Source organism: Cebus imitator, unplaced genomic scaffold, assembly GCF_001604975.1.
Source record: "Cebus imitator isolate Cc_AM_T3 unplaced genomic scaffold, Cebus_imitator-1.0 Scaffold220, whole genome shotgun sequence".
Taxonomy (NCBI): Eukaryota; Metazoa; Chordata; class Mammalia; order Primates; family Cebidae; genus Cebus; species Cebus imitator.
The window spans coordinates 2,855,424-2,880,345 of NW_016107535.1; the positions used below are offsets into that span (position 1 = coordinate 2,855,424).

At 37.9% G+C, this 24,922-nt stretch overlaps 1 protein-coding gene across 10 annotated transcripts in view; it reads left to right on the plus strand.

The window, feature by feature from the left end:
• The window catches only part of TP63 (tumor protein p63), a 266,573-nt gene that overhangs the window by 220,973 nt on the left and 20,678 nt on the right, over nucleotides 1–24,922 (plus strand). For 8 of the 10 annotated variants that reach the window (XM_017549590.2, XM_017549592.2, XM_017549589.2 and 5 more), the window contains 6 exons: nucleotides 13,237–13,423; nucleotides 15,396–15,511; nucleotides 16,536–16,645; nucleotides 17,293–17,429; nucleotides 18,035–18,117; nucleotides 21,459–21,595. In XM_017549590.2, the coding sequence (XP_017405079.1) occupies nucleotides 13,237–13,423; nucleotides 15,396–15,511; nucleotides 16,536–16,645; nucleotides 17,293–17,429; nucleotides 18,035–18,117; nucleotides 21,459–21,595 (770 nt within the window). The remainder of the gene's footprint in view (nucleotides 1–13,236; nucleotides 13,424–15,395; nucleotides 15,512–16,535; nucleotides 16,646–17,292; nucleotides 17,430–18,034; nucleotides 18,118–21,458; nucleotides 21,596–24,922) is intronic. The other 2 variants (XM_017549591.2, XM_017549595.2) reach the window with 1 other exon arrangement.

A 24,922-nucleotide genomic window follows, 5' to 3' on the forward strand; every position in this document is an offset into this window, starting at 1 on the left:
TGGATTCAGGATGAGGGTCTGGTCACTGGAAAGACAAAGGCACAATTGGACGGTCAGCCCCAACCCCCAGCCTCCAGAAAGGCTGAAGGTGAAGCTGTTCACCAGTGGCCAATGGTTTAATCAATCATGACTAGATAATGAAGCCTTCATAAAACCCCAAGGGGAGAGGTTTCAGCAAGCTTCAAGACAGGAAAACATGTGGTGATTTTTAGAGGCCGGAGCCCAGGAAAGGAGGGCATGGAAACTACACCTCTCCCCTCATACCACACCCTAGATATCTTTTCATCTTTATCCTCTGCAACATCCTTTATAATAAACCAGTAAATGTAAGTGTTTCCTTGAGCTCTATAAGCTGCTCCAACAAGTTAAACTCAAATTGGGGTCATAGGAACCCATATTGGGGTGGTGGGAACCCCAATTTGAAGCTGGTTGGTCAGAAATTCCAGATGCCTGGATTTGCTACTGGTATCTGAAGGGGAGGCATTTCTTGGGGATTGAGTCCTCAACCTGTGAGATATGACACAATCTCCAGGTAAATAGTGTCAGAGTGGAACTGGAGAACACCTAGCTCGGTGCCTACAGCTTGGCGAGTGGTAAAAAACTCCCACACGTTTGGTCACAGGAGTCTTCTTCTGTGTCGATGATTGTTGCTGTGGTAATGTGAGAGGCTAGAAAAAAAAAACACAGTTTGAGCATTTTCCCAAAACGTCCTCCAAACTAAACAGATCCCCATGATTTACCTTCTTTCCTTTTGCTTCTTCTTCGGGACATGCTTCACAATTTTAGAAAAAGAAAATTTTAATGTCAGTACTTCCTTCAGATCAGCTCCCTTGGTGTAAGGGTTACTGCTGGCTCCCTAATAGCCAGGACAGGGACTGGCATGAAGCAGGTGCTCAATAAGTATTAGTTGAATGAAAAAGTTTCACCTTTTAAGTCTCAGTTTTATATCAGAAAATTAGGAGAAGAAGGTTTGGAGAAGAGATGTTATAATGTTCTCTCTGGGTTCTAACATTGTCTGTATTCTCTGTCTTCTAAAACCATAGGTCTGCAACAAGTTTGCATGTTGGTGCTACTCATATTAAATTTATTTATTAGACATTATAATTTATTTATTAAACATTTTAAGAAATATTTCAAGGCCAGGCATGGTGGCTCATGCCTATAATCCCAGTACTTCGGCAAGCTCAGATGGACAAATCACACTTGAGGTCAGGAGTTTGTAGCAGGGAATCAAGGAAGACTTCTACAAGCCCAGATGTAGAAGAGGATAACTAGGCATAGAAAGAGTGTGCCTGGCTGGGCCTAGTGGCTCATGTCCGTAATCCCAGCACTTTGGGAGGCCGAGGTAGGTGGATCACCTGAGGTCAGGAGTTGGAGACCAGCCTGGCCAACATGGTGAAACCCCATCTCTACTAAAAATACAAAAAATAGCTGTGCACTGGGGCAGGCGCCTGTAATTCCAGCTACTGAGGAGGCTGAGGCAGGAGAATCGCTTGAACCTGGGAGGCAGAGATTGTAGTGAGCCGAGATCACGCCACTGCACTCCAGCCTGGGTGACAGAGTGAGACTCTGTCTCAAAAATAAATAATAAAATAAAATGTGTTAGCTCCCTTTTGGAGTGGAAAGTGGACACATTTATAAGGTAAGGAGGGAAGTGAACAAGGGTGGGGGTTCCCCTGCTAGCTTGGTGCCTTATCTACCTTACAGTTGACTTGGCACCCTCCTGGGCAGATATAAGTTGTGAAAGTGGCCAAGCAGGCATACTTAAGATGTGCCCTCCTGCTGGATGGAAGTCCCGAGGCAATTTGGAAGGTGGACGTTCTGAGACCACCCCCTGAAGGTGAAAGATCCATGGTGGGTGTGCTCTGGTCTGCAAATGGACTATCAACTCTCCAGGAGAGATCTGTCTTGGAGCACACAGAACTTACCCTGCAGGGAGTATCTGGTGAGGGGGAGGTGAAGGGTTATATTTGCGTTTCTGAAGGGCTAAGTAGGAAACAGGGAACAGGGGCAAAGGGGACAGGAGAAAAGAAAATAATAAAAAATAATAGTAATTCATTCTCTTTTTCTTAGAAAAAATGGGAGTACTCAGTTACAACTACATGAAGGCAGAGGGAGGGAACAGAGGAGGCTGAATTTAAATCGGATTTTTTGACTCCTTGTCCAATAAATCAGTGTTGCCCAAAACTGTTGGTCTTGGACACAAGTCTGTTTCCTGCTGCTCTTAAGATCTGAGAACTGAGCCCTCTCCTCCTTCACAACAAAATTGGCCTATTAATTCCAGTGTTACTTCATGTAATTTTTTTTTTTTATTCATTCAGAACTAAAACTATCCTTTCTCTGTTGTTGACGATTCCATTGACTAAACCAGGTTTCACTTGTCTGCTGAATATCAGGAGCCCTATGTTAAAATTAACTCATTCATTCTGCTTTGATTTTAGAAAACGGGTAAGCAAATAATTTGTCACTGCTATGACAAATAACTGCTCTGTCAGCACTTATCACTATCTGACAGAGTAGTTACTTGTTTATTCTCGAATTTTAGCATTTTTAGGGCATAGACTTTGTTTTTGTTTAATGCTGAATTTCCAAAACTAAAACAGAGTGTTGGTAATAGTATATGCTCAATAAAAATCAAATTTATTACCTGGTTGTTAATTGTTCTATCTCTGTAATCCCATAACACTTTGATATAGTTCTTTTTTACGCAGTGCATTTTAGTTGTTGGTGCTGCACTCTGCCTCTAGACTGTGAGCAGCTTGAGGATAAGGATTAATTTTTTTTCTTTCAATGTATTTTATATTTCAAGTACCATCCTAGGAAGTATGGATACATAAAATTCTGCACTCCAGGGTTTTAAAATCTTACTTCTATCTGTTCCCAGTACAGAATAAGGACCTAGCATTGTATAATATGTGCTCGGTAAGAGTTTGCTATATAAGTATTAAATGCTGTATGAATGAGAAGAGCAAGCTCTCATTTGTGGTTTATGATGGCAACTGACTAGCAGCTTTTAGTGTAGTCTCTCCCAAGTTTTTGTTAAAATATCAACATTATAAATTCCATAAAAAATTGAACTAAATTGGACATTCAAGCCATTATCAGAATTTTGTAATAATTTTATGCCTTGAAAGCCTGATAGAATCCAATTGAAAAATGTCCAAGTGAAATGAAAGCTGCAAACACTAGCTCCTGCTATGTCTTGCTATGTTCGTGGAAAAGTGAAAAAGCAAAAAAGGGCTTATATTAAAAACAAAACTCTATCTATAGGGGAACATTATTTTAAATACTCAAGAAAATCATCTTAGGAACCGGAAGACATATTTAGAAGATCAGTGCAAATTAATGACAGTAACGCTGTGAAGTTGGGAAAATGTAACAAACCTAGAATGGCAGGCTGAGACGAAAACAGGACTGTAAAAAGGGATGCAGTTCCTGAGGCCGGGCGCGGTGGCTCACACCTGTAATCCCAGTACTTTGGGAGGCTGAGGCAGGCAGATCATGAGGCCAGGAGATCGAGACTATCCTGGTCAACAGGGTGAAACCCCGTCTCTACTAAAAATAAAAAAAAACTACATCCTGGTCAACATGGTGAAACCCCGTCTCTACTAAAAATACAAAAAATTAGCTGGGCATGGTGGCGCGTGCCTGTAATCCCAGCTACTCAGGAGGCTGAGGCAGGAGAATTGCCTGAACCCAGGAGGCGGAGGTTGCAGTGAGCCGAGATCGCGCCATTGCACTCCAGCCTGGGTAACAAGAGCGAAACTCCGTCTCAAAAAAAAAAAAAAAACTAGCTGGCCGTGGTGGCACACATCTGTAATCCCAGCAACTCAGGAGCTAAGGCAAGAGAATTGCTTGAACACCGGAGGCAGAGGTTGCAGTGAGCCGAGATGACACCACTGCATTCCAGCCTGGGCGACAGAGCAAGACTCCATCTCAGAAAAAAAAAAAAAAAAGATGTAGATGAAATAAGGAGGGACATTTGAAATGCAGCAGCAGAAGTAAAAGTGCTATTTGTAGCAGAATAGAGCAGAATTAACTGTAAAAAACCATACACATACTGAAGGCAAACTTAAGAAGCTTTCCCAACATGCAAACAACAGGAAAAACAGCATAAAATGTATGGTGGATAGAAAGTGGAGATCCTAAAGTGAAACTTACATGTCTCTGGAAATTTATAGGAGCAGAAGGAACAAAGATACAATTGAAAAAAAAAAAGTTTATTGAGTTCAAGCATGAAAGTTAAAAGGACCCACCAATTTCCAAGTAACTTGAATTTTAAAAACACATTTAGAGGCATTGCCACTTTATTTTTATTTATCTATTTATTTTACTTATTTTTTTTTTTTGAGACAGAGGCACTCTGTCGCCCAGGCTGGAGTGTACTGGTGCGATCTCGGCTCACTGCAACCTCTGCCTCCCGGGTTCAAGCAGTTCTCCTGCCTCAGCCTCCAGGGTAGCTGGGACTACCAGTATCCGCCACCACGCCCAGCTAATTTTTGTATTTTTAGTAGAGATGGGGTTTCACCATTGGCCAGACTGGTCTCGAACTCCTGACCTTGTGATCTGCCCGCCTTGGCCTCCCAAAGTGCCGGGTTTACAGGTGTGAGCCACCGCACCTGGCCAGCCACTTTATTTTTTAAAGAAAACAAAGAAAGGAACAAAATCCTATAAGACACTACGGAGAAATAAGCAGCTTACTTAATTTAAAGAAATAAAATTCAGATTGGACTTGGACTTTTCTAAAATGTGCATTGACTCAATTACTCTATTTGAAGAGATCTATCTAAAACCAACTTATATACTAAACTATGTTATATGGTGTTTTTAACTGGAGTAAAAGTTATACTATAAATATATTAAATTATACTAAAAAGGTATGATTAAATAAATAATGGTATATCCCTTTTAAATACTGTAACAGCAACCACTTGAGATCATGTTTTTAAATTAGAACATGCTCATGATAAATTATAAAAAGAATACCATTCTTTGTATTATATGCCCCTAGTTTGTATAAGGATGTATATGTGTTGCGTGCATGTATGCACATAAAACAGTCCATAATATTAATAATGGTATGTATCTCTTGAGTAAGCAAGAAATCACTTTTTTTCTAGAATTCTGTGTGCACATGGTTTGACAATGATGAAACATCAATAAAAGGCAGATTGTAGGAAAGGAGGAGTTGGGAAGAAGTTGATGAAAAATTTAAATTTTCTGTAACTGCTTCTCGTAGTGACAATGATACAGCGCAAGATACTTTATACCTTCACATAGAAGGTTTGAAATCTTTGCCATCCACCCAAAGAACTGCCAGAAATTTAATACAATGGTCTGGCATCATCAAAAAAGTTCTTAGCTATAGAAGATACTTTTTATAAGTAGGATAAACTTACGTAGAGAAATATAGGTAACCATGGGGAAAGCAATTTAAAAATCTGTTTAGAATGGTAAGGAAATGTATAAAGGAGAAAATAAATTTAAGCTGAAATGGAACCTGTGAAACAAGCAAAAGACCTAGAGAATTATTCTTCTTAGGAATGTAAGTGTTGTCCTTTGATATGTTGGTTCTGAGGACTGATAAAATACTTTAAAGAAATGCTTCCCATATTACCCAGCATTAAGAATTAAATATATCAAAATTTTGTGGATATAGCTAGAAGTACTTAGAAGAAACTTCGTAGAATTAAATGCTTATATTAGAAAAAACATGAAATTCTTAAAAAAATGATATGTGATTCTAGTTCAAAAAAAATAGCAAACTCAACCCTGGTTTAATTCTTGCAGTCACATAAAAATAAAAATTAAAAGGCATGCAGGTTTGAAAAGAAGTACAATTGTCTCTGTTCATAGTTGACATGATCATCATGTGGAAGATCATAAGGAACACATCTACAAAACACTACAATAATAAGTTTAGCAAGTTCACTGGATACGTGGTCAATATACACAAGTTAGTGATGTATAAAAACATAACCTAGCATAAAACTAGAAACAAAAAGAAATTTTAATCTTTAAAAGTAGCATTTATGATAGTTATTTAAAAATAAAATACTGAAGGATAAATCTACCAAAATATGTACAGTATTTATACACTGAAAACTGTAAGACATTTCTGAGTAAAATTAAAGATACTCCGTTTAAATAGAGAGAGATCATGGTTCAAAAGACACCACATTGCTAAAGTATCAGTTCTCCCCTAAAGGACCTTACATATTTAACACAATTTCATGCAAAATCTTACCAGGCATTTTTAGAGAAATAGCAAACTGCATGTAAATTTTGTGTGGAAAAATCGAAGGATCTAAAATAGCCAGATCAATTTTTAAAAAGAACAAAATTGAAAGACTCAAAGTACCTGATTTCAAGACTTACTATAAAGTAGATTAACCCAGACAATTTGAGATTGACATGTGGATAGACAGATCAACAGGAAAGAAGAAAGTATCCAGATATAGACCTGAACACATATGACCTATTGATTTTCAAAAAAGAGTCTAAGGCAGTTCAACAAGGGAAGATACGCAGGTGATCTTTTCAACAAATGGTGCTAGAACAATCGGATATCTGTTTAAAAAGAATAATCTTAACCCCTAACTTACACCATATACAACAATTGACTGAAAATAGAGTTCTAAATGTAAGAGCTAAGACTATGAATAAATCTACTTGAAGGAAATATAGAAAATCCTCCTGAAGTTAGATTAGGCCAAGATTTCTTAGGACATAAAAAGCAAGAGCTTTAAAGGGAAAATATTGATAATTCCTCAAAATTAACTATTTTGGAAAAGCAGGAAGAAAGCCAAGCCACAGGCTGGGAGAAAATGTACTTTTAAATGTATATCTGATAAAAGACACTTGTAGCCAAAATAAATAAGGGACTCCTAAAACTCAAGAACAAAAGCAATCCAATTAACAAATTACCCCAAATCACCAAAATAGCCCAATTAAAAAATGGGCAAAAGACCCAAATGGATATTTCTCAAAATAAGATATATAAATGGACAGTAGGTATATGAAAAATGCCCTATATCACTAGTCATCAGGGAAATGCAAATCAAACTACAATAAAATACTACTTCAGTTAGAATGGCTATTAACAAAAAGACAAGATAACTGTTAATGAGGATGTAGAGAGAAGAGAACCTTTACATACTTTCAGGAGGAATGTAAATTAGTACAGCAATTATGGAAAACAGTATAGAAGTTTCTTGACAAATTAAAAATGTAACTACCATATGATCCAGCAATTTCATTACTAGGTATATATCCAAATACAAAGGGAATAAAATCAGTATATCAAAGGGATATCTTCACGCCTGTATTTATTACAGCACTATTTGCAATAGCCAAGATATGGAATCAGTCTAAGTTTCCATCAAAGGATAAATGGATAAGAAAATGTTGTGTATATGCACAAAAGGATAGTATTCAGTCATAATAACATAATGAAACCCTGAGGCCGGGCATAGTGGCTCATGCCTGTAATACCAGTACTTCTGGAGGCTGAGGCGGGAGGATCACTTAAACCTAAGAGTTGGAGACCAGCTTGGGCAACATAGTGAGACTCCATTTCTACAAAAAACATACACCAAAATTACTAGGGCATAGTGGTGCGCACCTGTAGTCCTAGCTACTCAGGAGGCTGAAATGGGAGAATTGCTTGAGTCTCGGAGGTCGAGGCTACAGTGAGCTGGATGGTGCCGCCATACTCCAATCTGGGTGACAGAACAAGAACCTGTCTCACAAAATAAAAAAAGAAATCCTGATTCTGTCATTTGCAACAATATGAATAAATTTGAGGACATTAAGTTAAATAAGCCAGGCAGAGAAAGACTTAAACCACATGATCTCACTCAAATGGAATCTAAAGCTGTTGATCTTGTAGAAATTGAGAGTAGAATAGAGGTTACCAGAGGATGAGAAGGGGAGGCAGGGTGAGGGGAAATAAGGAAATATAGGTCAATGAATAAAATATTACAGTTAGACAGAAGGAATAAGTTCTGTTCTATCGCATAGTAGGTGACTATAGTTAACAGTAACGTATTGTATATTTCAAAATAGCTAGAAGAGAGGATTTTGAATGTTCTTACTACAAAGAAATGACAAATGTTTAATGATGGATATACTATATATCCCAATTTGATCATTATACAATATAGACATGTATCAAAACATCACATTTTACCCATAAATATGTACAATTATTATGTGTTAATGATAAATAAAATAAAACCTAAAAAGGGAAATTTCTATATTACAACAGGGGGAAAACACAGTCCATATTATATATTTTTTTAACTTACAAGGTACAAAATATTTAAACAGAAACTTCAAAAAATATGAAGTAATTGTATAGAATTATGTAACATGTAAGTTTTATATATGTAAATATGAATCAAATAAGTACATGACAAGATGTTCAACACTGTTAATCATCAGAGAAATGTTAATTTAAACCACAGTGAGATCTACTGCATACATACCAGAATGACATCAATTGAAAAAAACCACTGACAATACCAAATGTTGACAAGGATATGAAGTCCTCGTCTATTGCAAGTGGCAATGTTAAATGGCACAACCTCTTTGTAAAACTACATGGCAGTTTCTTAGTAAGCACACACTTACCCGCAATCATAGTCCTAGGTATTTAAGAAAAAGGGAAATGTACATCCTCACAAGAATTTGTACATGAATGTTCATAATAGTTTTATACACAATAGAAAAAAATTGAAATAATTGGTGAGTTGATAATAATGAAATCTATTTAAAAATACAATGGAATGCTGATACATGCGAAAACCATAAATATCAAGAGCATTATCATGTAAGATTATATACTATATTTTTTCATTTATATAAAATTCTGGAAAGGTAAAATTAGTGAAAAGTACCTGGTACATGATTGCTTAGGGCCAGGAGCTGGGGAGGGGCTTAACTGCAAAGAAGCAAAAGATGATTGGAATGGGGATGGAAATATTCTGTATCTTGTTGTAGTAGTTACACAATGGTGTTCCTTTGTCAAGCCACCAGCTTTTGCACTTAAAAATTGGTACACTTTGCAGAAAAGTATACCACCACATGAAACAAAATAAAACTTCATCCAAGAAGAATAAATTCGGCCTTAGAATAAAAAGGATCTCAGGTCAATGTTGAGAAGCCACTTAGAGGTGAATTTTTAAAATTCCACAGAGGAAGAAAGATAGTAAAATAGGCTATGTGTGTCCAGATTTACAATTTCTGCTGGCTTGAATCAACAGGGCATCTTGAAATCTTGGTAAAAATCAGGTTCGTATGTTCCAGTCTTGCAGAAGTCTGGAAAGTTGGAGATGATAGCGCTATTTCGTAAGGGATAGAGAAGTGGGCAAGTCTAAGGAACTGTTCATACACATAGACCAGGGAGACTGAACTTAGTACTGGGGGAAAAAAATTAATGTCATCATGGAATAGATTTGCAAACGAGTAAACAGAGTAGCAGAGACCTGGCTTTGCAAAAAGAAATAAAGCAATTGTGCCAGACCACTTCAGCGCCACTAGTTGCTGAATGGCAGGACTGGTAGTTGAACCAAAAGCAGTAAACATAATTCATCTTGGCTGTGGTCAGATATTTTGATTTAGTCAAATATGAAACCCTCACCACTACAATTGGAAAATATGGTTTGCAGTACCAGATACAGTACTAGCTGAAAAGTGGTATCTAAATTGTCCTGGCATGATGTGGAGAACAGAGGAAAAACAGAAGTGTACCATACTGGGAATAACACCTTTTTTGTTGTTGTTGCTTTTAATGTTTTTAGGTTTCAGATTCAGTGGCTACATGTGTAGTATTGTTACATGAATATATTGTATAATGGTGAGGTTTGGGCTTCTAATGTGCCTGTCACCCAAATAGTGAATATTGTACCAAATGGGTATATTTTAACCCGCATCCCCTCCTACGTTCCTCATTTTTGGAGTCTGCAGCATCCATTATTTCCATCTTTATGTCCATGTGTATCTTTTTTGGTTATCTTTGTATTTTTATTAGAGGCTAGAGTTCTCCGTGTTGGCCAGACATGTCGTGAGCTCCTGCTTGACCTCAAGTGATCTGCCTGCCTCGGCCTCCCAAAGTACTGGGATTACAGACATGAGCCTCTGTGCCTGACCACATGTGTATTGGATACATACCTCCCATATTTAAGGACACAGGAGATTTGATTTTCTTTTTCTGAGTTGTTTCACCTAGGATAATGGCATTCAACTCAATCCATGTTGCTGAAAAGGACATGATTTCAGGGAATAACATTTTGAATTTTAGGCGATGATCATAGGGTGTGTTTGAAGCATTAAAAAGTTCATATGGGTTGAACATGGGGTGAGAAATGTGTGTGGGTAGGGGTGGAGGGGTAGGGGAAATTAGAGATAGATAGGACCATAATACAGAGGACCTCATAAAGCCCTTAAGAAACCATGTTAAATAGTAGGACTTTATTCCTGAATTCCCAGATCCAGCTGGTAGGAGTGTCCACATTGTTTTCCACCTAGCCCAAAGTCACTTGCTGCCTCTCCCTGCAATCAAATAAGCAAACAATATGCTGAGAAATTAATGAAACTGTGTTACGTACACCACTTTTGAGCTCCATCATACGTTTTAGAGAAGAGTATAAACATTGTAAGTTGATTCAGTAAAGAACCACAATGTTGGAAACTAGAAAAAGGTAAAAATTTGCATGACCTAGTTAAGAGAATAGAAAGATAAGAAATTGTCATGACAAAAAAAAAAGAAAAAGAGAGAAATTGTCATGACAGAACTAGGATACACTCATATACTAGTTACTAAGCAAGGTCTCAGGAAAGACCTTTCTGTACATTTATTTTCTTGCTTATAAAATGGGGATAATAATTCAAGTCAATTATCTGTTATGTGCAATTCTGAAATTCCAAGAACTCTGGAAATCAGAAGTTGATTCAGTTTTATTTTGATTTCCTAAGTTTATGGTACACTCATTTGGTGGTGTAACCCAGGCTTCATAGTCATTTATCAGTTAGCATGAATATTTATGAATTCTGCAGAAATAATGTTTGATCTTAGGGTGCTACCCTAAATTCTGCTGGATATATTTGTATGTTATACAAACTTTACTCTTTTTCTAAAATCTAAACAATTCTGGATTCTGAAACATCTAGCCCCAGAGGTTTTAGATAAGAGATAATATGTTTGCAATACTTTCCTCTTAGGGTTGTATGAGGATAAAATTTCTTAAAATAGAACTCAGTAAATGATGAAGATATTATTCTTTATCGTTAATTAAGCTTAAAAATTAGATTCCCACCCCCATCCCTGAGAATGAACAAGAATTAGCACTTGATGATCCTTAATCTTATTCTTAATGCTTTCTTGCTTTACTCTGTCAAGCTTGATTTATAATATATCAGTTACTAAAATGGAATGTTTCTCTTCAGAAGCTGTTCCAATATGAACACTCAACCTTCATTTCTGTAATCTTTACATACTTGGAAGATACCTTATTTGTCTTCAGGTATTAGTTGACAGACTTATTTTTCAGTCACCTTTCCTAAGGGTCATCTTGTGAAATTCATGGTTAGATTATGTGTTATATACCTCCTAATGAAAATACAAATGGATATGCTTATTTTCTTCAAGTTCTCAATAAAAGTGAGCTCTTAATATGTCATAAAACAATTTCTGTGTAAGTTGTTAGTTAAAAGCACAAGAGCAAAAATACCCATCTAGATTTCATTCAGTGTTTCCCAAGTAGAATTTTATTTTTGTGGTTGAATTTTGGCATGTTTCCTGTTTCTTCAAGCTATGTAAATCCCTTTCGCTGTGTTTAATCCATGGCCTGCGGGCATGGAGGGCTGATTTTGCAATACTTTTCAAGCATTGGGAAACGTTTAACTAAAAATTTCATATGCTGGAATACTTGGAAGAAAAGCAAAGGTCGTTTAAATAAATACTATATTTTCAAATGAAGAAAGAAAGCAACATTTTAAATGTGTGAGTTTTGGTAAGATACTTGCCGTGAGAGAGAGGTAGGGTGGCACATATCATTAATGAATCCGATTGCCACTCTTGCTCTGCTCCCTCCGTCTTTCCTCTGGGAGGATGTTGGGGCCAACTTATAATTGCAACCTGTGTGTGTGTGTTTATCCTTTGTTTGGATACTTGTTACTAGGTGCCCCACTCTTGGCCAGCAATTCCAGTGCCTGGGTGGTTTGCCTGAGCAAAGTGCCTTAGTGTGTAGGAATGAAGTGATAGGGCATTGACCTAGGGAACGGGGGTGATAAGGGTTACTGTATTGTAAGGATTCAAATGAAGGTTCTCTTCTGCTTCAGAAGTGGGAGGTAGGAAGCAATACAGGGTAGGATCTCTATTTGGTTCTAGGTCTCAGGCTTTCTCCACCCTGTTTTTGCCAACTCTACAACCAAGTAATCACCACTGAACTTCCTCTCCCTGGAGAAGGAAAAGTTTCACTCACATGATGTCCTGGACTACTGGTGTCTTTATTCCCCAGTGCTTCCTTCTTTTTAATTTTCTTGCTTTTTTATTTTTTTTAAATAAGAGGGTGTAAGGAGACTGACTACATGACCCCTTTCAGCTCTTGCATTCTCCTATGCTATGGCATTAAAAGAAAAGTGCAATCGTTCAGGGGAGTTTTTGTTTTCCAGTTTTCAAGAGGGCTGACCTCAAGCAAAATCTCTTCACTCTCTAACAGATATTCCATCTTTAAAAAATTTCCATGAACCCTAATTCCTATGAGTCTCTCTAAAGTATATTAAAGACTGGATCAATTATAACCTAGGCAGAAATCTCTCTTAATGGTTTGTTGTTCAATATCACTCAGCACATGACAGTACTCTTCTCTCACTTAGTTTCTGGTAATCTATGAAGCAACTCATGGTATTACTCATTTAAACCGCTCTGAGCCTCAGCTTCTTCATCCTAAAGGAAAATAACAGGAAATAATGGCATAAGTGAGTTTTGATAAACATAAAACCTTTTGTAAACATAGGGGTTTATTAAGGCTAGCAAAAATTATTAATTTCATTAATGAATATAACTTCCTCTAATAAGATTGACATATGTCAATCACATCTATAGTAGTCAGTAGTAAACATGAGGCATGCAGCTATAAAAAGTGGACAGATTATCGTTGTTCTGATTTGGAATGTAACAATACCTCCTGTTGGTTCTCTCCTTCCTTTCTCTCCGGCCCCAACTCTAAGCAGTATTCCACTGAACTGAAGAAACTGTACTGCCAAATTGCAAAGACATGCCCCATCCAGATCAAGGTGATGACCCCACCTCCTCAGGGAGCTGTCATCCGCGCCATGCCCGTCTACAAAAAAGCTGAGCATGTCACTGAGGTGGTAAAGCGGTGCCCCAACCATGAGCTGAGCCGTGAATTCAATGAGGGTAAGCAGAATTTGAATCTCTAATTGTTCAAGTAGCCTCCTTGAAGGTCAAGATTCGGTGGGTATTTTTGTTTGAGACCTACCTACCTGGTTTAGACTTCTGCACTCTGATGGCATATCAGTCTGCCCTTTTTTCTTCTTTTAGCTAGCAGAGTAGCTAAGAATAATGGTGAATAAATTTGTGGCTTTCATAGTGGTTGAATTATTTAATTTAATATGAGTAATTACTGGATGACCTGGGCTACTAGTCCATTACTCCATAATGCTTCCTTCTTTTTATTCTTCTTGCCTTTTCTTTTTTTTTTAAGTAAGAGGGTGTAAGGAGACTGACTACATAGTAGCTATTCTGCTTGGCCCAGGCTATAGTATGTTCAGATTTAGTGTTTTCCCAGAAAGATTCTCAAGTCTAGACCAGTTGAGAGCTGGAAGGGTAAAAGAAAGGAGCACCAAAGGACAGAAATAATGAAAGAAAAAAAAAAAGAAGAAGAAAAAAGGGGGAAAGAAGAAAAAGAAGATAAGAAGGCAAGTAATGGGTAAGAGGAATAAATAGAAGATCTAGAGCATACTTGAGGCAGTCATATGAAGGACTGGGAGTCGGGTGATGAGGTATCTTGAAGGCCACTTTTAGGCTCTGTAACCATGAATAAGTCATGCCTCATCTCCTGAGTCTCAGATCCTACAACAGTGTAGCAGAAACGGTCAGTATTTCCAAGAGTTCCCTTGGATCTGATATTATATAGTTCCATGAAGGGAGGCTAAATAGAGTGTTAAAAAGTGGAAAATAATCAAGAATATGGAATCCTCAAAGAGCACTGAGGGTGCCAAAGATGTTGCGGGTTAGGATACTTTACGGAAAAAATATTAAAATATAAGGATTGGTAATGTAGAGAATATAACAGATTGTAGAGAAAACAATGGAAGAAGAAAGAGAATGGATCGGAATTTAAAAGGAGAAAATAAAGTCAAAGCACTCCTTAATACAATTGTGTTTTACACTTTAGTTTTGAGTCCTTGCCGGCATGGCCACATTATCCATACCTTTGTGTCTTGCTCTTCACTTAACTGTCTGCCGTAAAGAATACTGCCTTATAGATAGACTTCATTATTAGCTTACATCACTTGGTATGCCATCAAGATGACATATTATTTTTAAGTGTCTTCTCACTTTTTAAAAATAATAATTGCTTTTAGTTTTAACCATAATAGATGATGCAGAAGAGAACATTTTGATACACTTAGCTTTTTATCTTTATTGAATGGTTTTTGTAGACTGGGACTATATGACCTAAGAACTGTTAAGAACAGCTTTACAGGTCCCAATTCTTGGAGCACCTTCTTTCTTCTGGAGCTCTTCTAAATATCACAATTGTACGAAACTTTACCTAGTTTTTTTTTTAAAATTACATCCCTTTTCTTATACCCAACTTGGGACTCCTTCAGCACACAAAAGGCAGAACGTTTCTTATCTTTATAATCGACACAAGGTCTAAAAGTTGAGAAGGGGGAAAGAAGAAAAAGTGGAAGCCACATCCTTGCTATCTTCTGCCTCTCGGTATATTTGCTGGTCAGACTTTTGGGCAGCATTTTCTCAGTGAAACTGATTTTTTAAAAATTAATTTGCTGCTTTCCCTTTCATTTTCCAGGAAGCTGGCAATATTTCCTCCATGGATGAGATCACAGATGTAGTTATAGAGTCCTATAAAAGTTTGAATCATTAACCTTAAACTCCAAATTATAGGACTGTTCCCTTAAATATAGATGAGGATTCCAGCCCTTTCTGTTGCTCTAAAGATTAAGACACCTTCATGTATTCAATATCTGGCTACGAGATCTGCTCCTTTCTTCAAGGATGCACGTTTTCTTTATTACAGAGGTCATTTCTTTTGTCACCAACATCCTGTTCATGCAATTTCATTTTGTTTTCTTTACTTTAGGGTAAGGAACTAACTCTTTTATCGTTTTCTGCTCTTCAGGACAGATTGCCCCTCCTAGTCATTTGATTCGAGTAGAGGGGAACAGCCATGCCCAGTATGTAGAAGACCCCATCACAGGAAGACAGAGTGTGCTGGTACCTTATGAACCACCCCAGGTAAAAAAACAAACAAACCAAAGAACAGCACTCTATGGAGTGAGCAGACTTGAGAGAACATGTGTTTCAGCAACAGGGACGTTTCTAGCATCTATCGCTGTCTTAGTCCTTGTCATCAAATACGTAACATTTTTGTATTTTTTTTCTGCCTATCCTCCACATGCTTTCCCTTCAGAATGCCTAAATATGCACTGAATTAACTTGGTAACATGGCTCTGTGCCTGTATTCTCATTTAACGGCCAATAACAACTGAGCTGGCAATTGGGTTTATACATGGCACTGTTGTATCCAACTGGCAATGGGACTGGTAGCGGATGTACAATAGCAGTGGATGCAAGTGTTACCAGAAGTGGGAGAGCCTAAGAGGGATTTCTTAGCTGAAGTTTAAGTGAACAGATGATAGATTTGTAAACTTGTTGCATGAAGCCAGTACGCTGGAGTAACAGAACCCAAGTTCTTTGGTTTGCTGGCTTGCTGTGTGGACCTTCGGCATGCAACCCTCCTTCTCTATGCTTCAGTTGCATTGCCCATAAGTATGAAATTTGGACTAGATTATTTTTAATTCTGAGAACCTTTTGAGCTCTAAGGTGTTATTAATGGAAGTGTATATTCAAATCTGTATTGTACTTTTTTATCCACATAGGTAAAATACTCTTGGAATATTGCTACTATTTTAGCAATTATTTCCAGCTTTCACTTTTCAGTGATATTCATGAAGGTGGTATAGCCTATTTGAATTACATGACGTGGATCAACTTACAAATGAACAGAATTAAAGATCACAAAATCTGTTAAAGCCTGTCTCACCTCATGTAGTTAGTGTTCAGTGTTGCAAACCTTAGCTTTAAGCTTCCCTGGGGGAAAGATGAAGAAAAATCTACGACAGGGTTCAGAGTTTGCCCTTGGAGGTGGAAGCATATCATTTTATCAGAAGTAGAGTTGCTTAAATAGAGGGAAGAACTGAGAGGGAACAAGATCAGTTCAAACCATCGTTGACACAGATTATTTTCCCCTTGTTTGCAGGTTGGCACTGAATTCACGACAGTCTTGTACAATTTCATGTGTAACAGCAGCTGTGTTGGAGGGATGAACCGCCGTCCAATTTTAATCATTGTTACTCTAGAAACCAGAGAGTAAGTGGCATATGCAGAGTTGTCATTCTACAAAAAAATCATGAGCAGAGGGCAAAGTGAAATTGTGGCTGCTTTATCATTAACTTTGCATGCACAGCAGAGAGCTACTCTTGATTTTTGTCCTTGGTGCTTTAAATCCTTGCTGCAGTTACATAAAAGATCTAAGAAAGTGGACACAAAAGAGGGTGGGTAAAGTTAGAAGGGAAAAAAAAAAAAAGCTAGAAAGGTGTGCAAGTCACTTCATACCTGAATTCTTGACATTTGACTGAAATTGTTTCTGATTAGACAGTGGTCCTCAAGGCATTTGACAGTTTCTTTAAGCCCGCGCCGCCTTAGGGGATTTTATCCTAAGACATCTACTGGCTTAACTCATGTTTCCTTCAAAATATGTAGCTAAATACAACTGTTCAGCGAATAGCTTGGAGGTTCTTGGGAGAACAAATGGAATGTTATTTACTAATATTACTTGTGGGATGTGAGCACTTTTGTGTTCTGCCAAATGCTTTTGGGTGCATTCACAAAGCCACCACGGCTAAGCTGGTAGCACGTTGGTGACAGCCCATGTGGGAAATGGAAGTGGGAGATCTCCAGGGGACTTTCAAATGCTTTGAATTTAACTCTTTCTTCCCCTTTATTCTAATTCCTAGTGGGCAAGTCCTGGGCCGACGCTGCTTTGAGGCCCGGATCTGTGCTTGCCCAGGAAGAGACAGGAAGGCAGATGAAGATAGCATCAGAAAGCAGCAAGTTTCGGACAGTACAAAGAACGGTGATGGTACGAAGCGCCGTAAGTAGATGTAGTAGCCACATGGGGTAGGGTTGAGTCTTCTCCAGATGTTGGAGAATGGGGTGATTTGGAGAAAATGCATGATAAAACTTGTGACCTTCAGCAGCAAGTGATATTTCAGCCCTCAGAGCCTGTGAGAATAGGTATAGCATTGAGATGGACTCCAGGCAGTGTTACAACTTTACAAAAGCAAGTAGTCATTGTGAGGATTTCTTAGTCCAGGGATTCTCAAAATGTGATTTCCAATCAGTAGCAGAAACATCATTTATTCACAAACATACACCAGCAAGACATGGGGTTTCCTGCAAGATTACTTAAGCCAAAGGCCATTTCCTAGCATGCTGAATTTCTTTATTTTATTTATTCTTCCCCACCATCCTCCCACCTCCTCATTGCCAGGATCACAACCAATATAAAAACAATTGTCACCAATTAAATGGATGCTTAGGACTAGAGCCTCTAATCTCACAGGTGTTGCTGGCAATACTGTCCATTTAATATGTATTATTAAATCTGATTAATATTAATATTTAATTATTAAATTTAATGTGCATTATTGCTTTAGAAATGTTCTCAGGATGACACTTGCATTTTTCCTCCACCAGCGTTTCGTCAGAACACACATGGTATCCAGATGACATCCATCAAGAAACGAAGATCCCCAGATGATGAACTGTTATACTTACCAGTAGGTCTCCCTTGGGTGTTCATAGTTGCTTCATTTTAACCTTCTTTGAATGAGCTTTTACAGTATGAACATCTTCTGGTTATCTGTGACAATGGAAGAGAAGGTGTCCTAGTCAGTCGAAGCTGCTATAACAAACTACAGTCGAGTAGATGGCTTATAAACAGCAGAAGTTTATTTTCTCACCATTCTAGAGTTTGGAAGTCTGAGATTAAGGTGACGTTCTAGTTGGATTCTGGTGAGAGTTCTCTTCTGAGTTGCAAACTACCATTTTCTCCTTGTATTTGCATATACTGAAAAAGGCTAGAGAGCTCTCTAGGGTTTTTTTTTTTTTTTTTCCATAAGGGCACAAATACCAATTATGAAGGCTCCACCCTCATGCCCTAAATTACTTCCAAAGGACTCACCTTCTAATGTATCACAATGGGGTTAAAATTTTAAAAAACGTTCAGTCCAAAATGGACAAGGGGGAAGAGGGTTGAGGGCTGGTGAAATAAAGGAGAGAAAATATGTGTTTTTTAAAATTAGGAAATCCTTCTTCCTCTCCACACTTTTGGACTGTATGAATAGCATGAACTTCTCTGCTTACCTACCCACCCAATTAAAGCTAAACTCCAAATAGAAGTTTTCCTACCCAAATATTTAAATTAACTTGCCCTTTATTATTTGAGAATGGTAAGATTATCCTAGGGATCATGGCCGGCAATTTAGGCCTAAAGTTTTGTCAGAAAAAGTTTGTAAAATTGATAATACAGCAGTTATAGCCTTGACTTTGATGTCTTTTAGGGAGCCCTATAAAGAAATCCAAGCAAGGCAGAACCCTGAACTGCAGTTAGCCCTCCCTATCTGCCTGCTCCACATCTGCAGATTCAAGCAATCACAGATCAAAAATAGTTGGAAAAAAAAATAACAGTACTCCAATCAAAATAATACAAATATAATATCAATACAGTATAACAACTAATTGTATAGCATTTACATTATATCAGGTAAATTTTAAGTAATCTAGGGGTAATTTTAAGTATACAGAGGGTGTCCATAGGTTACATGCAAATACTACACCATTTTATATAATGGTCTTAAGCAACTGAGGATTTTAGTATCCACAGGGGCCAAGGTGAGTGTGGGTAATCATGGAATCAGTACCCTGCTGATACCAAAAGATACCTGTATCTGTAAATGGCCAGAAGTCTTAGCCCAGTTATTAGGTAAGAATCTCATTAATTCCTACCAGGAACATTACTTTTCTTGAGATCAATAATGAGATCACTTTATTAGATTATGCTTGCAGTTAGTTGAATTCTTGCAATAAGTCTTTGCCATGTGGGGTGGCAATGAAATTTTGGTGGCTGATATAGCCCTTATATCTAAAGTGACATGAGAAATAGCCAAGCAGGGCCAGGAGATTTGACCATGAACTACCACCCTGGTATTGAACTAAAGAAACTCACCAGGTTGAGATGTGCCACACCTTCTTCCTCATCTTCTTTGGGTCCTGACCAGTAGACTAATCAGATGGTGAGCTCACTGAGATTCTAAGCGTCTTGTTTCTCAAGCTATGTATGGAAACTGATCTGTGACATAAAGTAAAACATACCCTGATACGCTAAATATTCCGAAAGACTTAACGTGTTTTCAGCCGATAAAACAAGAACTGCTTGAAAAACTGTTTTAAAATTTCAGTTCGTACTCAGAAGAAAGTACCCTGTAATGTGTTACACCTCAAGATTAGAGAAGGCTTAGCCAAACTGTAATTTATGGGTGGGAAAAAGTCCATTAATTCAATACGTATTTTGTTGGTGTTTGGTAGGTAGCAAATAAGCTAGACCTTGAACATTTTGAGATCCGTAGGACACAGTTCTTACTTTCAACTACCTTGCCTTCTATCGAGGACTCAAACTGTTATAATGCAATAAAGTACACGTTTCCTAGAGCAAGGCCTGGTCCTGTGTGAGTACACAAGAAGTTCCAAAGACGCAACTATAAGAGTAAGGTCAAGAAAAGCTGCTCAGAGAAGGGGCCCCACAGCTGAGATAAGAGCTAATTCAGCAAAAGGTAGAGAACATCTTTTATTTCTGAATTGTGACTAATTCTCTTTCCTACTCAGTGCAGCAGCTGGGGTGAGGCAGTTAAAGTGCCTAGGGTGCAAAATTTAAATAGTCACTCACTCCCAGGGCAATGCACATGCGCTATATGCCTCTCTTGCCTCAGTCTAGTCCTGGCATTGATCATCCATTTTTTTTCAAATAGGATCTCACTTTGTTGCCCAGGTTGGAGTGTAGTGGCAGGATCATGGTTCACTGCAGCCTCAACCTCGCAGGCTCAAGCAATCCTCCCACCTCAGCCTCCCCAGGTAGCTAGGACTACAGGTGTGGGCCACCATGCCTGCTAATTTTTGCACATTTTATAGAGAAAGCGTTTTTTTCCATGTTGCCCAGGGTGGTCTCGAACTACCAAGCTCAAGCAATCTGCCCCCTTCAGCCTCCCAAAGTGCTGGGATTATAGGTGTGAGCCACCGTGCCTGGCCCTGGTCATAATTGTAAAAGCTGTTAGGAGATTTTTAAAAAGATTTTAAGGGACTCTCTTAAAGAGAGAAACATATTTTATCCCACCTGAAAACTTTTATCCTATCAGACATAGGTACAATCTATGCTTATTTTTTGTAGCAGATTAATGAAGGTGTTGCAAAATATCAATCATCTCATCGCTTGTAAGAGAAATACAGGATTAAGTTTCTATGCACCTCTGATCACATACATTTTATTAAGAGATAAATATATAACTTCATTTGTTGTATGTTTCTGTTAAAAGACATTTTATTTAATATATACTGTTGACTCATTGACATCAGACTTGTGACCAGTTAGCCTTGTAACTCATGCCTGAATAAAGCTTCTCTAACACACATATTTTCTCCATAAGGCATGGAACAACCTTCTCGCACTTAGGAACACTAGATAGCACTTCAGCACTGCACTGGAGGGTCTTTTTGAGTAACAAAATCACCAGTGAAAGACACACAAATGTAAAAAAAATGTGGTGCTAAATGGACCATGAAAAGAACATAGGTTTACAGCCTGAGAGCTGAAACAAGATGGCAGAGTCTCTCCTTGTTCGACCTCGGCTGGAAACACACACAGCTGAACCACGCACAATTTTTCGTCACTCTGCACAGATCTGAATGACCATGAAAGGGCCAGTAGTATTGACTTTCATGTTACAAATAAACGTTAGCAAATAGACAAATTGCAATTATGGATTCCATGAATAATCAGGATTGACCACGCTTCTAATGGTTCTACAGCCCTTCATGTTTCCTTCTTTCCCTCTGCTCACTTACATAGGTGAGGGGCCGTGAGACTTATGAAATGTTGTTGAAGATCAAAGAGTCTCTGGAACTCATGCAATACCTTCCTCAGCACACAATCGAAACGTACAGGCAACAGCAACAGCAGCAGCACCAGCACTTACTTCAGAAACAGTGAGTGTATCAACGTGTCATTTTAAGAGGCATGAGTGAGAGTGATGTTATTTGGATCAGCAATAAGGTGATTGATGGGCAGTGTGGAGCATAATGGGAGATGGCAGATTGTAATAGATTCAGATGACCTGGTGTGCCAATCCTCTTTCAGTTGCAACCTGTTGATGTGTCTTATCAGAACCTCCCCTTGGGAGTTCCACTTACATTCTGAAATTAAATCTAAACCATTTCTGGCAAATGACAAAGACACTCACACTAACAGTTAGTTCTCTTCTTTATAGGCCTGATCCATACACATTTACCAATAAAAGAATTTTGAGTACACACTCTATTTGGTAGTAGTGTGTATATTTGAAAACATGAAATCTTTCTTCATCCCAATAGATTGTCGTGTAAATCTCCTGGACTGCACCCAATTCAATTTTGAAAATAACACTGTAGAACAGGGCTAGAAATAGGTTTCACTGTAATAAAAAGTGACTTACTTGAATGCTGTATTGAGAAGAATTTTGAGACCTAGTACGTGACAATTGGCAAAATATCTGGGTGCAGAAGGATACAGTAGCATCATGTTGTCTGTTTTAGCATCTCTGCTCTAGATTGTCTTCCAGTAATACATTTTTACATAAATCAAGAGAGATTTTTCAAGTGTATTACCACATACATATAATCTATTTACATGTTAAGCTTTGCCTTGAATCTTGGATCTTTTATGATGGTGTTTTATGACTAAATAGAATAGAATAGCTCTTAGGAAAGGATGAGAGGTTGGCCAATAGGGACTCTGTTTATATTTACCTTTCTGTGGTTAAAAATAATCACTTGTTAGTTTAATTAAAATATATGTGTGATGGAAATATTGTCAGAGACTCGGTAGATAAATGTAAAATATATACATTATGAGTCCACTTGAGTAATGCAGACTTTCAACTTCACACTTTAGGCAAAAAAGAAAGGAAGTCAAAAACTATCTTGCCAGAGGCAAAGATTATGTTTTACAATAGAAATGTAAATGAGCAATAAAAAATGGTTACTTTCTATGTTATTAGCTGTTGAAGGGAGTTAACTACGGAAAATGTAATAAAGAGTGCTCATTATTATTATTATTATTTTGAGATGAAGTCTCACTATGTTGCCCAGGCTGGAGTGCAGTGGCACAATCTCAGCTCACTGCAACCTCCTTCTAGCGGGTTCAAGCGATTTTCCTGCCTCAGCCTCCCGAGTAGCTGGGATTACAGGCGCACGCCACCACGCCCAGTTAACTTTTTTGTATTTGTTAGTAGAGATGAGGTTTCGCCATGTTGGCCAGACAGGTCACAAACTCCTGACCTCAGGTGATCCACCTGCCTTGGCTTCCCAGAGTGCTGGGATTACGCACATGAGCCACCACACCCGGGCTTATTATTGTTTTTTTAAATCAATGTGAATGTATCGCTGATAGTGAAGAGACATTTTCTGAGCACCTGTTGTCTACAGGGCGGAGTGGACAGCAGAGAGAAAGGAAGCACACTCTTTGTTCAAAGGACTTCCTTGAGCATCCAAGATTCTTTTTGGCCGGAAGGGATCTCACCATTTACTTTTAGCATGAATATTTTGCAAATTTTAGTGATATGGTTTTATTTGTAAGGCTGAGCAGAAAGTTGAATGAGGTGATTCCTTGGTAACACAGAGTATTCTGAAAGAATGAGAACTCAGGGTTGCAGACACAATTTCCATTGCTAATCATATGGATGCTTTGGAATATCAGATGGAAATATATACTAAAATATTTAAGTGATAAATGATTTAGTTCTTATAAAATCATACAACTGGGATCAAAGAAACAGAAACCTGTAACATCATTTATAGATCCAGGAGAGATATCTTTCTTTCCCAAGATATGTATGTCATGGTATTAAGAAACATCCCAAATTTCCTCCTGTTAACTCTGGAAGTTTGACTATACCAAAATGATTCCTGAAGAATCACACGGTAATATATCGTGCTGAACTAGTTGCTCTCTAGTACTCTTTCCTGTCTGTTTCTTCAGTTAGTAGGAAAAGGTCTGATATCTAGTACAGGGATTGGCAAGCTGCTTTTTGTAAAACCCTGGTAGTAAATGTTTAGATTTTCGGGTCTATATTGTCTTTTGCAACTACCCAGCTCTGTGACTGTAGCACAAAAACAGCCGAAGGTAATGCATCAAGGAAAGAGAGTGTCTGTTCCATAAATGGAACTTCCTTCCTGAACCCTAAAATTTGAATTTCATATAATATTCACATGCCATGAAATATTATTTTCCTTTTGATTGTACATTCCCCTATTAAAAATATAAAAACGATTCTTAGCTTTTAGGACAAATTCGGCCCACTTGCTGTAGTTTGACAGTCCATCTTATAGATAAATGAGTGACTTTCCTTTCATTGCTTCTTGGGTCTCCAATTTTGTTTGTTAGGTGTACTTGGAAGTTAATATGTATATTCCAAGCTAGAAAGGTATTAAAAGGCTTTAGGAAATCCTAAAGTGGTTTTTAAGGCAGCATTTCAGTATCTGGTAAAAGCAACAACAGCCTCGAACCGATATCTCTTGTGTCTGAGAAAGTGAGGCGTGTCCATCCAGATATAAAATGCAGTTAATGATACAACCTCATTGTCAGATAAGGCTGGAATAGTTGACTTGATTCATGTAACATATTCTTATTGGAGGTCTGCTATGCGAAAACTTTAAGGACAGGGAGGAGAAAGATGTAGTGCTGCCTTCCCGTGGTCTACAATTTAATTTCTACCCTAAACACTCTGAATTTTAAGAAAGCCCTGGAAATTTATTCTCAGCATTATGTAAGTTAATAGGACAATTTTAAACAGTTTCTGTAGCTCATATGAGAAAAAGAATGGTTTCATGTCATTGTTTTAGAGACTTGACAAGCCAGGAGGATTGACATCATTCAGTCAGGGACATATGCTAAATGCATTTGTTGATATGGCGTAAATGCTAAATGCATATGTCTTTGTTTGTTGATATGGCGTAAATGAAAATACATAGCCCTCTTTTCCTGTATGACAAGTATCCAGTGTTTATTGTCTGATTGGCTCACATACTCTAAAGGGAATTTCTTATTCATATTTCTGAAATAATCTATGTCACCAGAGAAGAAAACACATGTTAATATTGTGTTATTTTTAAAACTACCAAAGATTTTAGGGACATATTTTCACATTTTGCATGTGTGGCCACAGATAGAGAGGAACTAGTAACTTCATAGTTGCCTGGTGTGTTCATTTAAATGTGTATTATGTGCATGTTTTTGAGTTGGTATCTCACAGCTGTGATAACTTGTGCATGGAAATC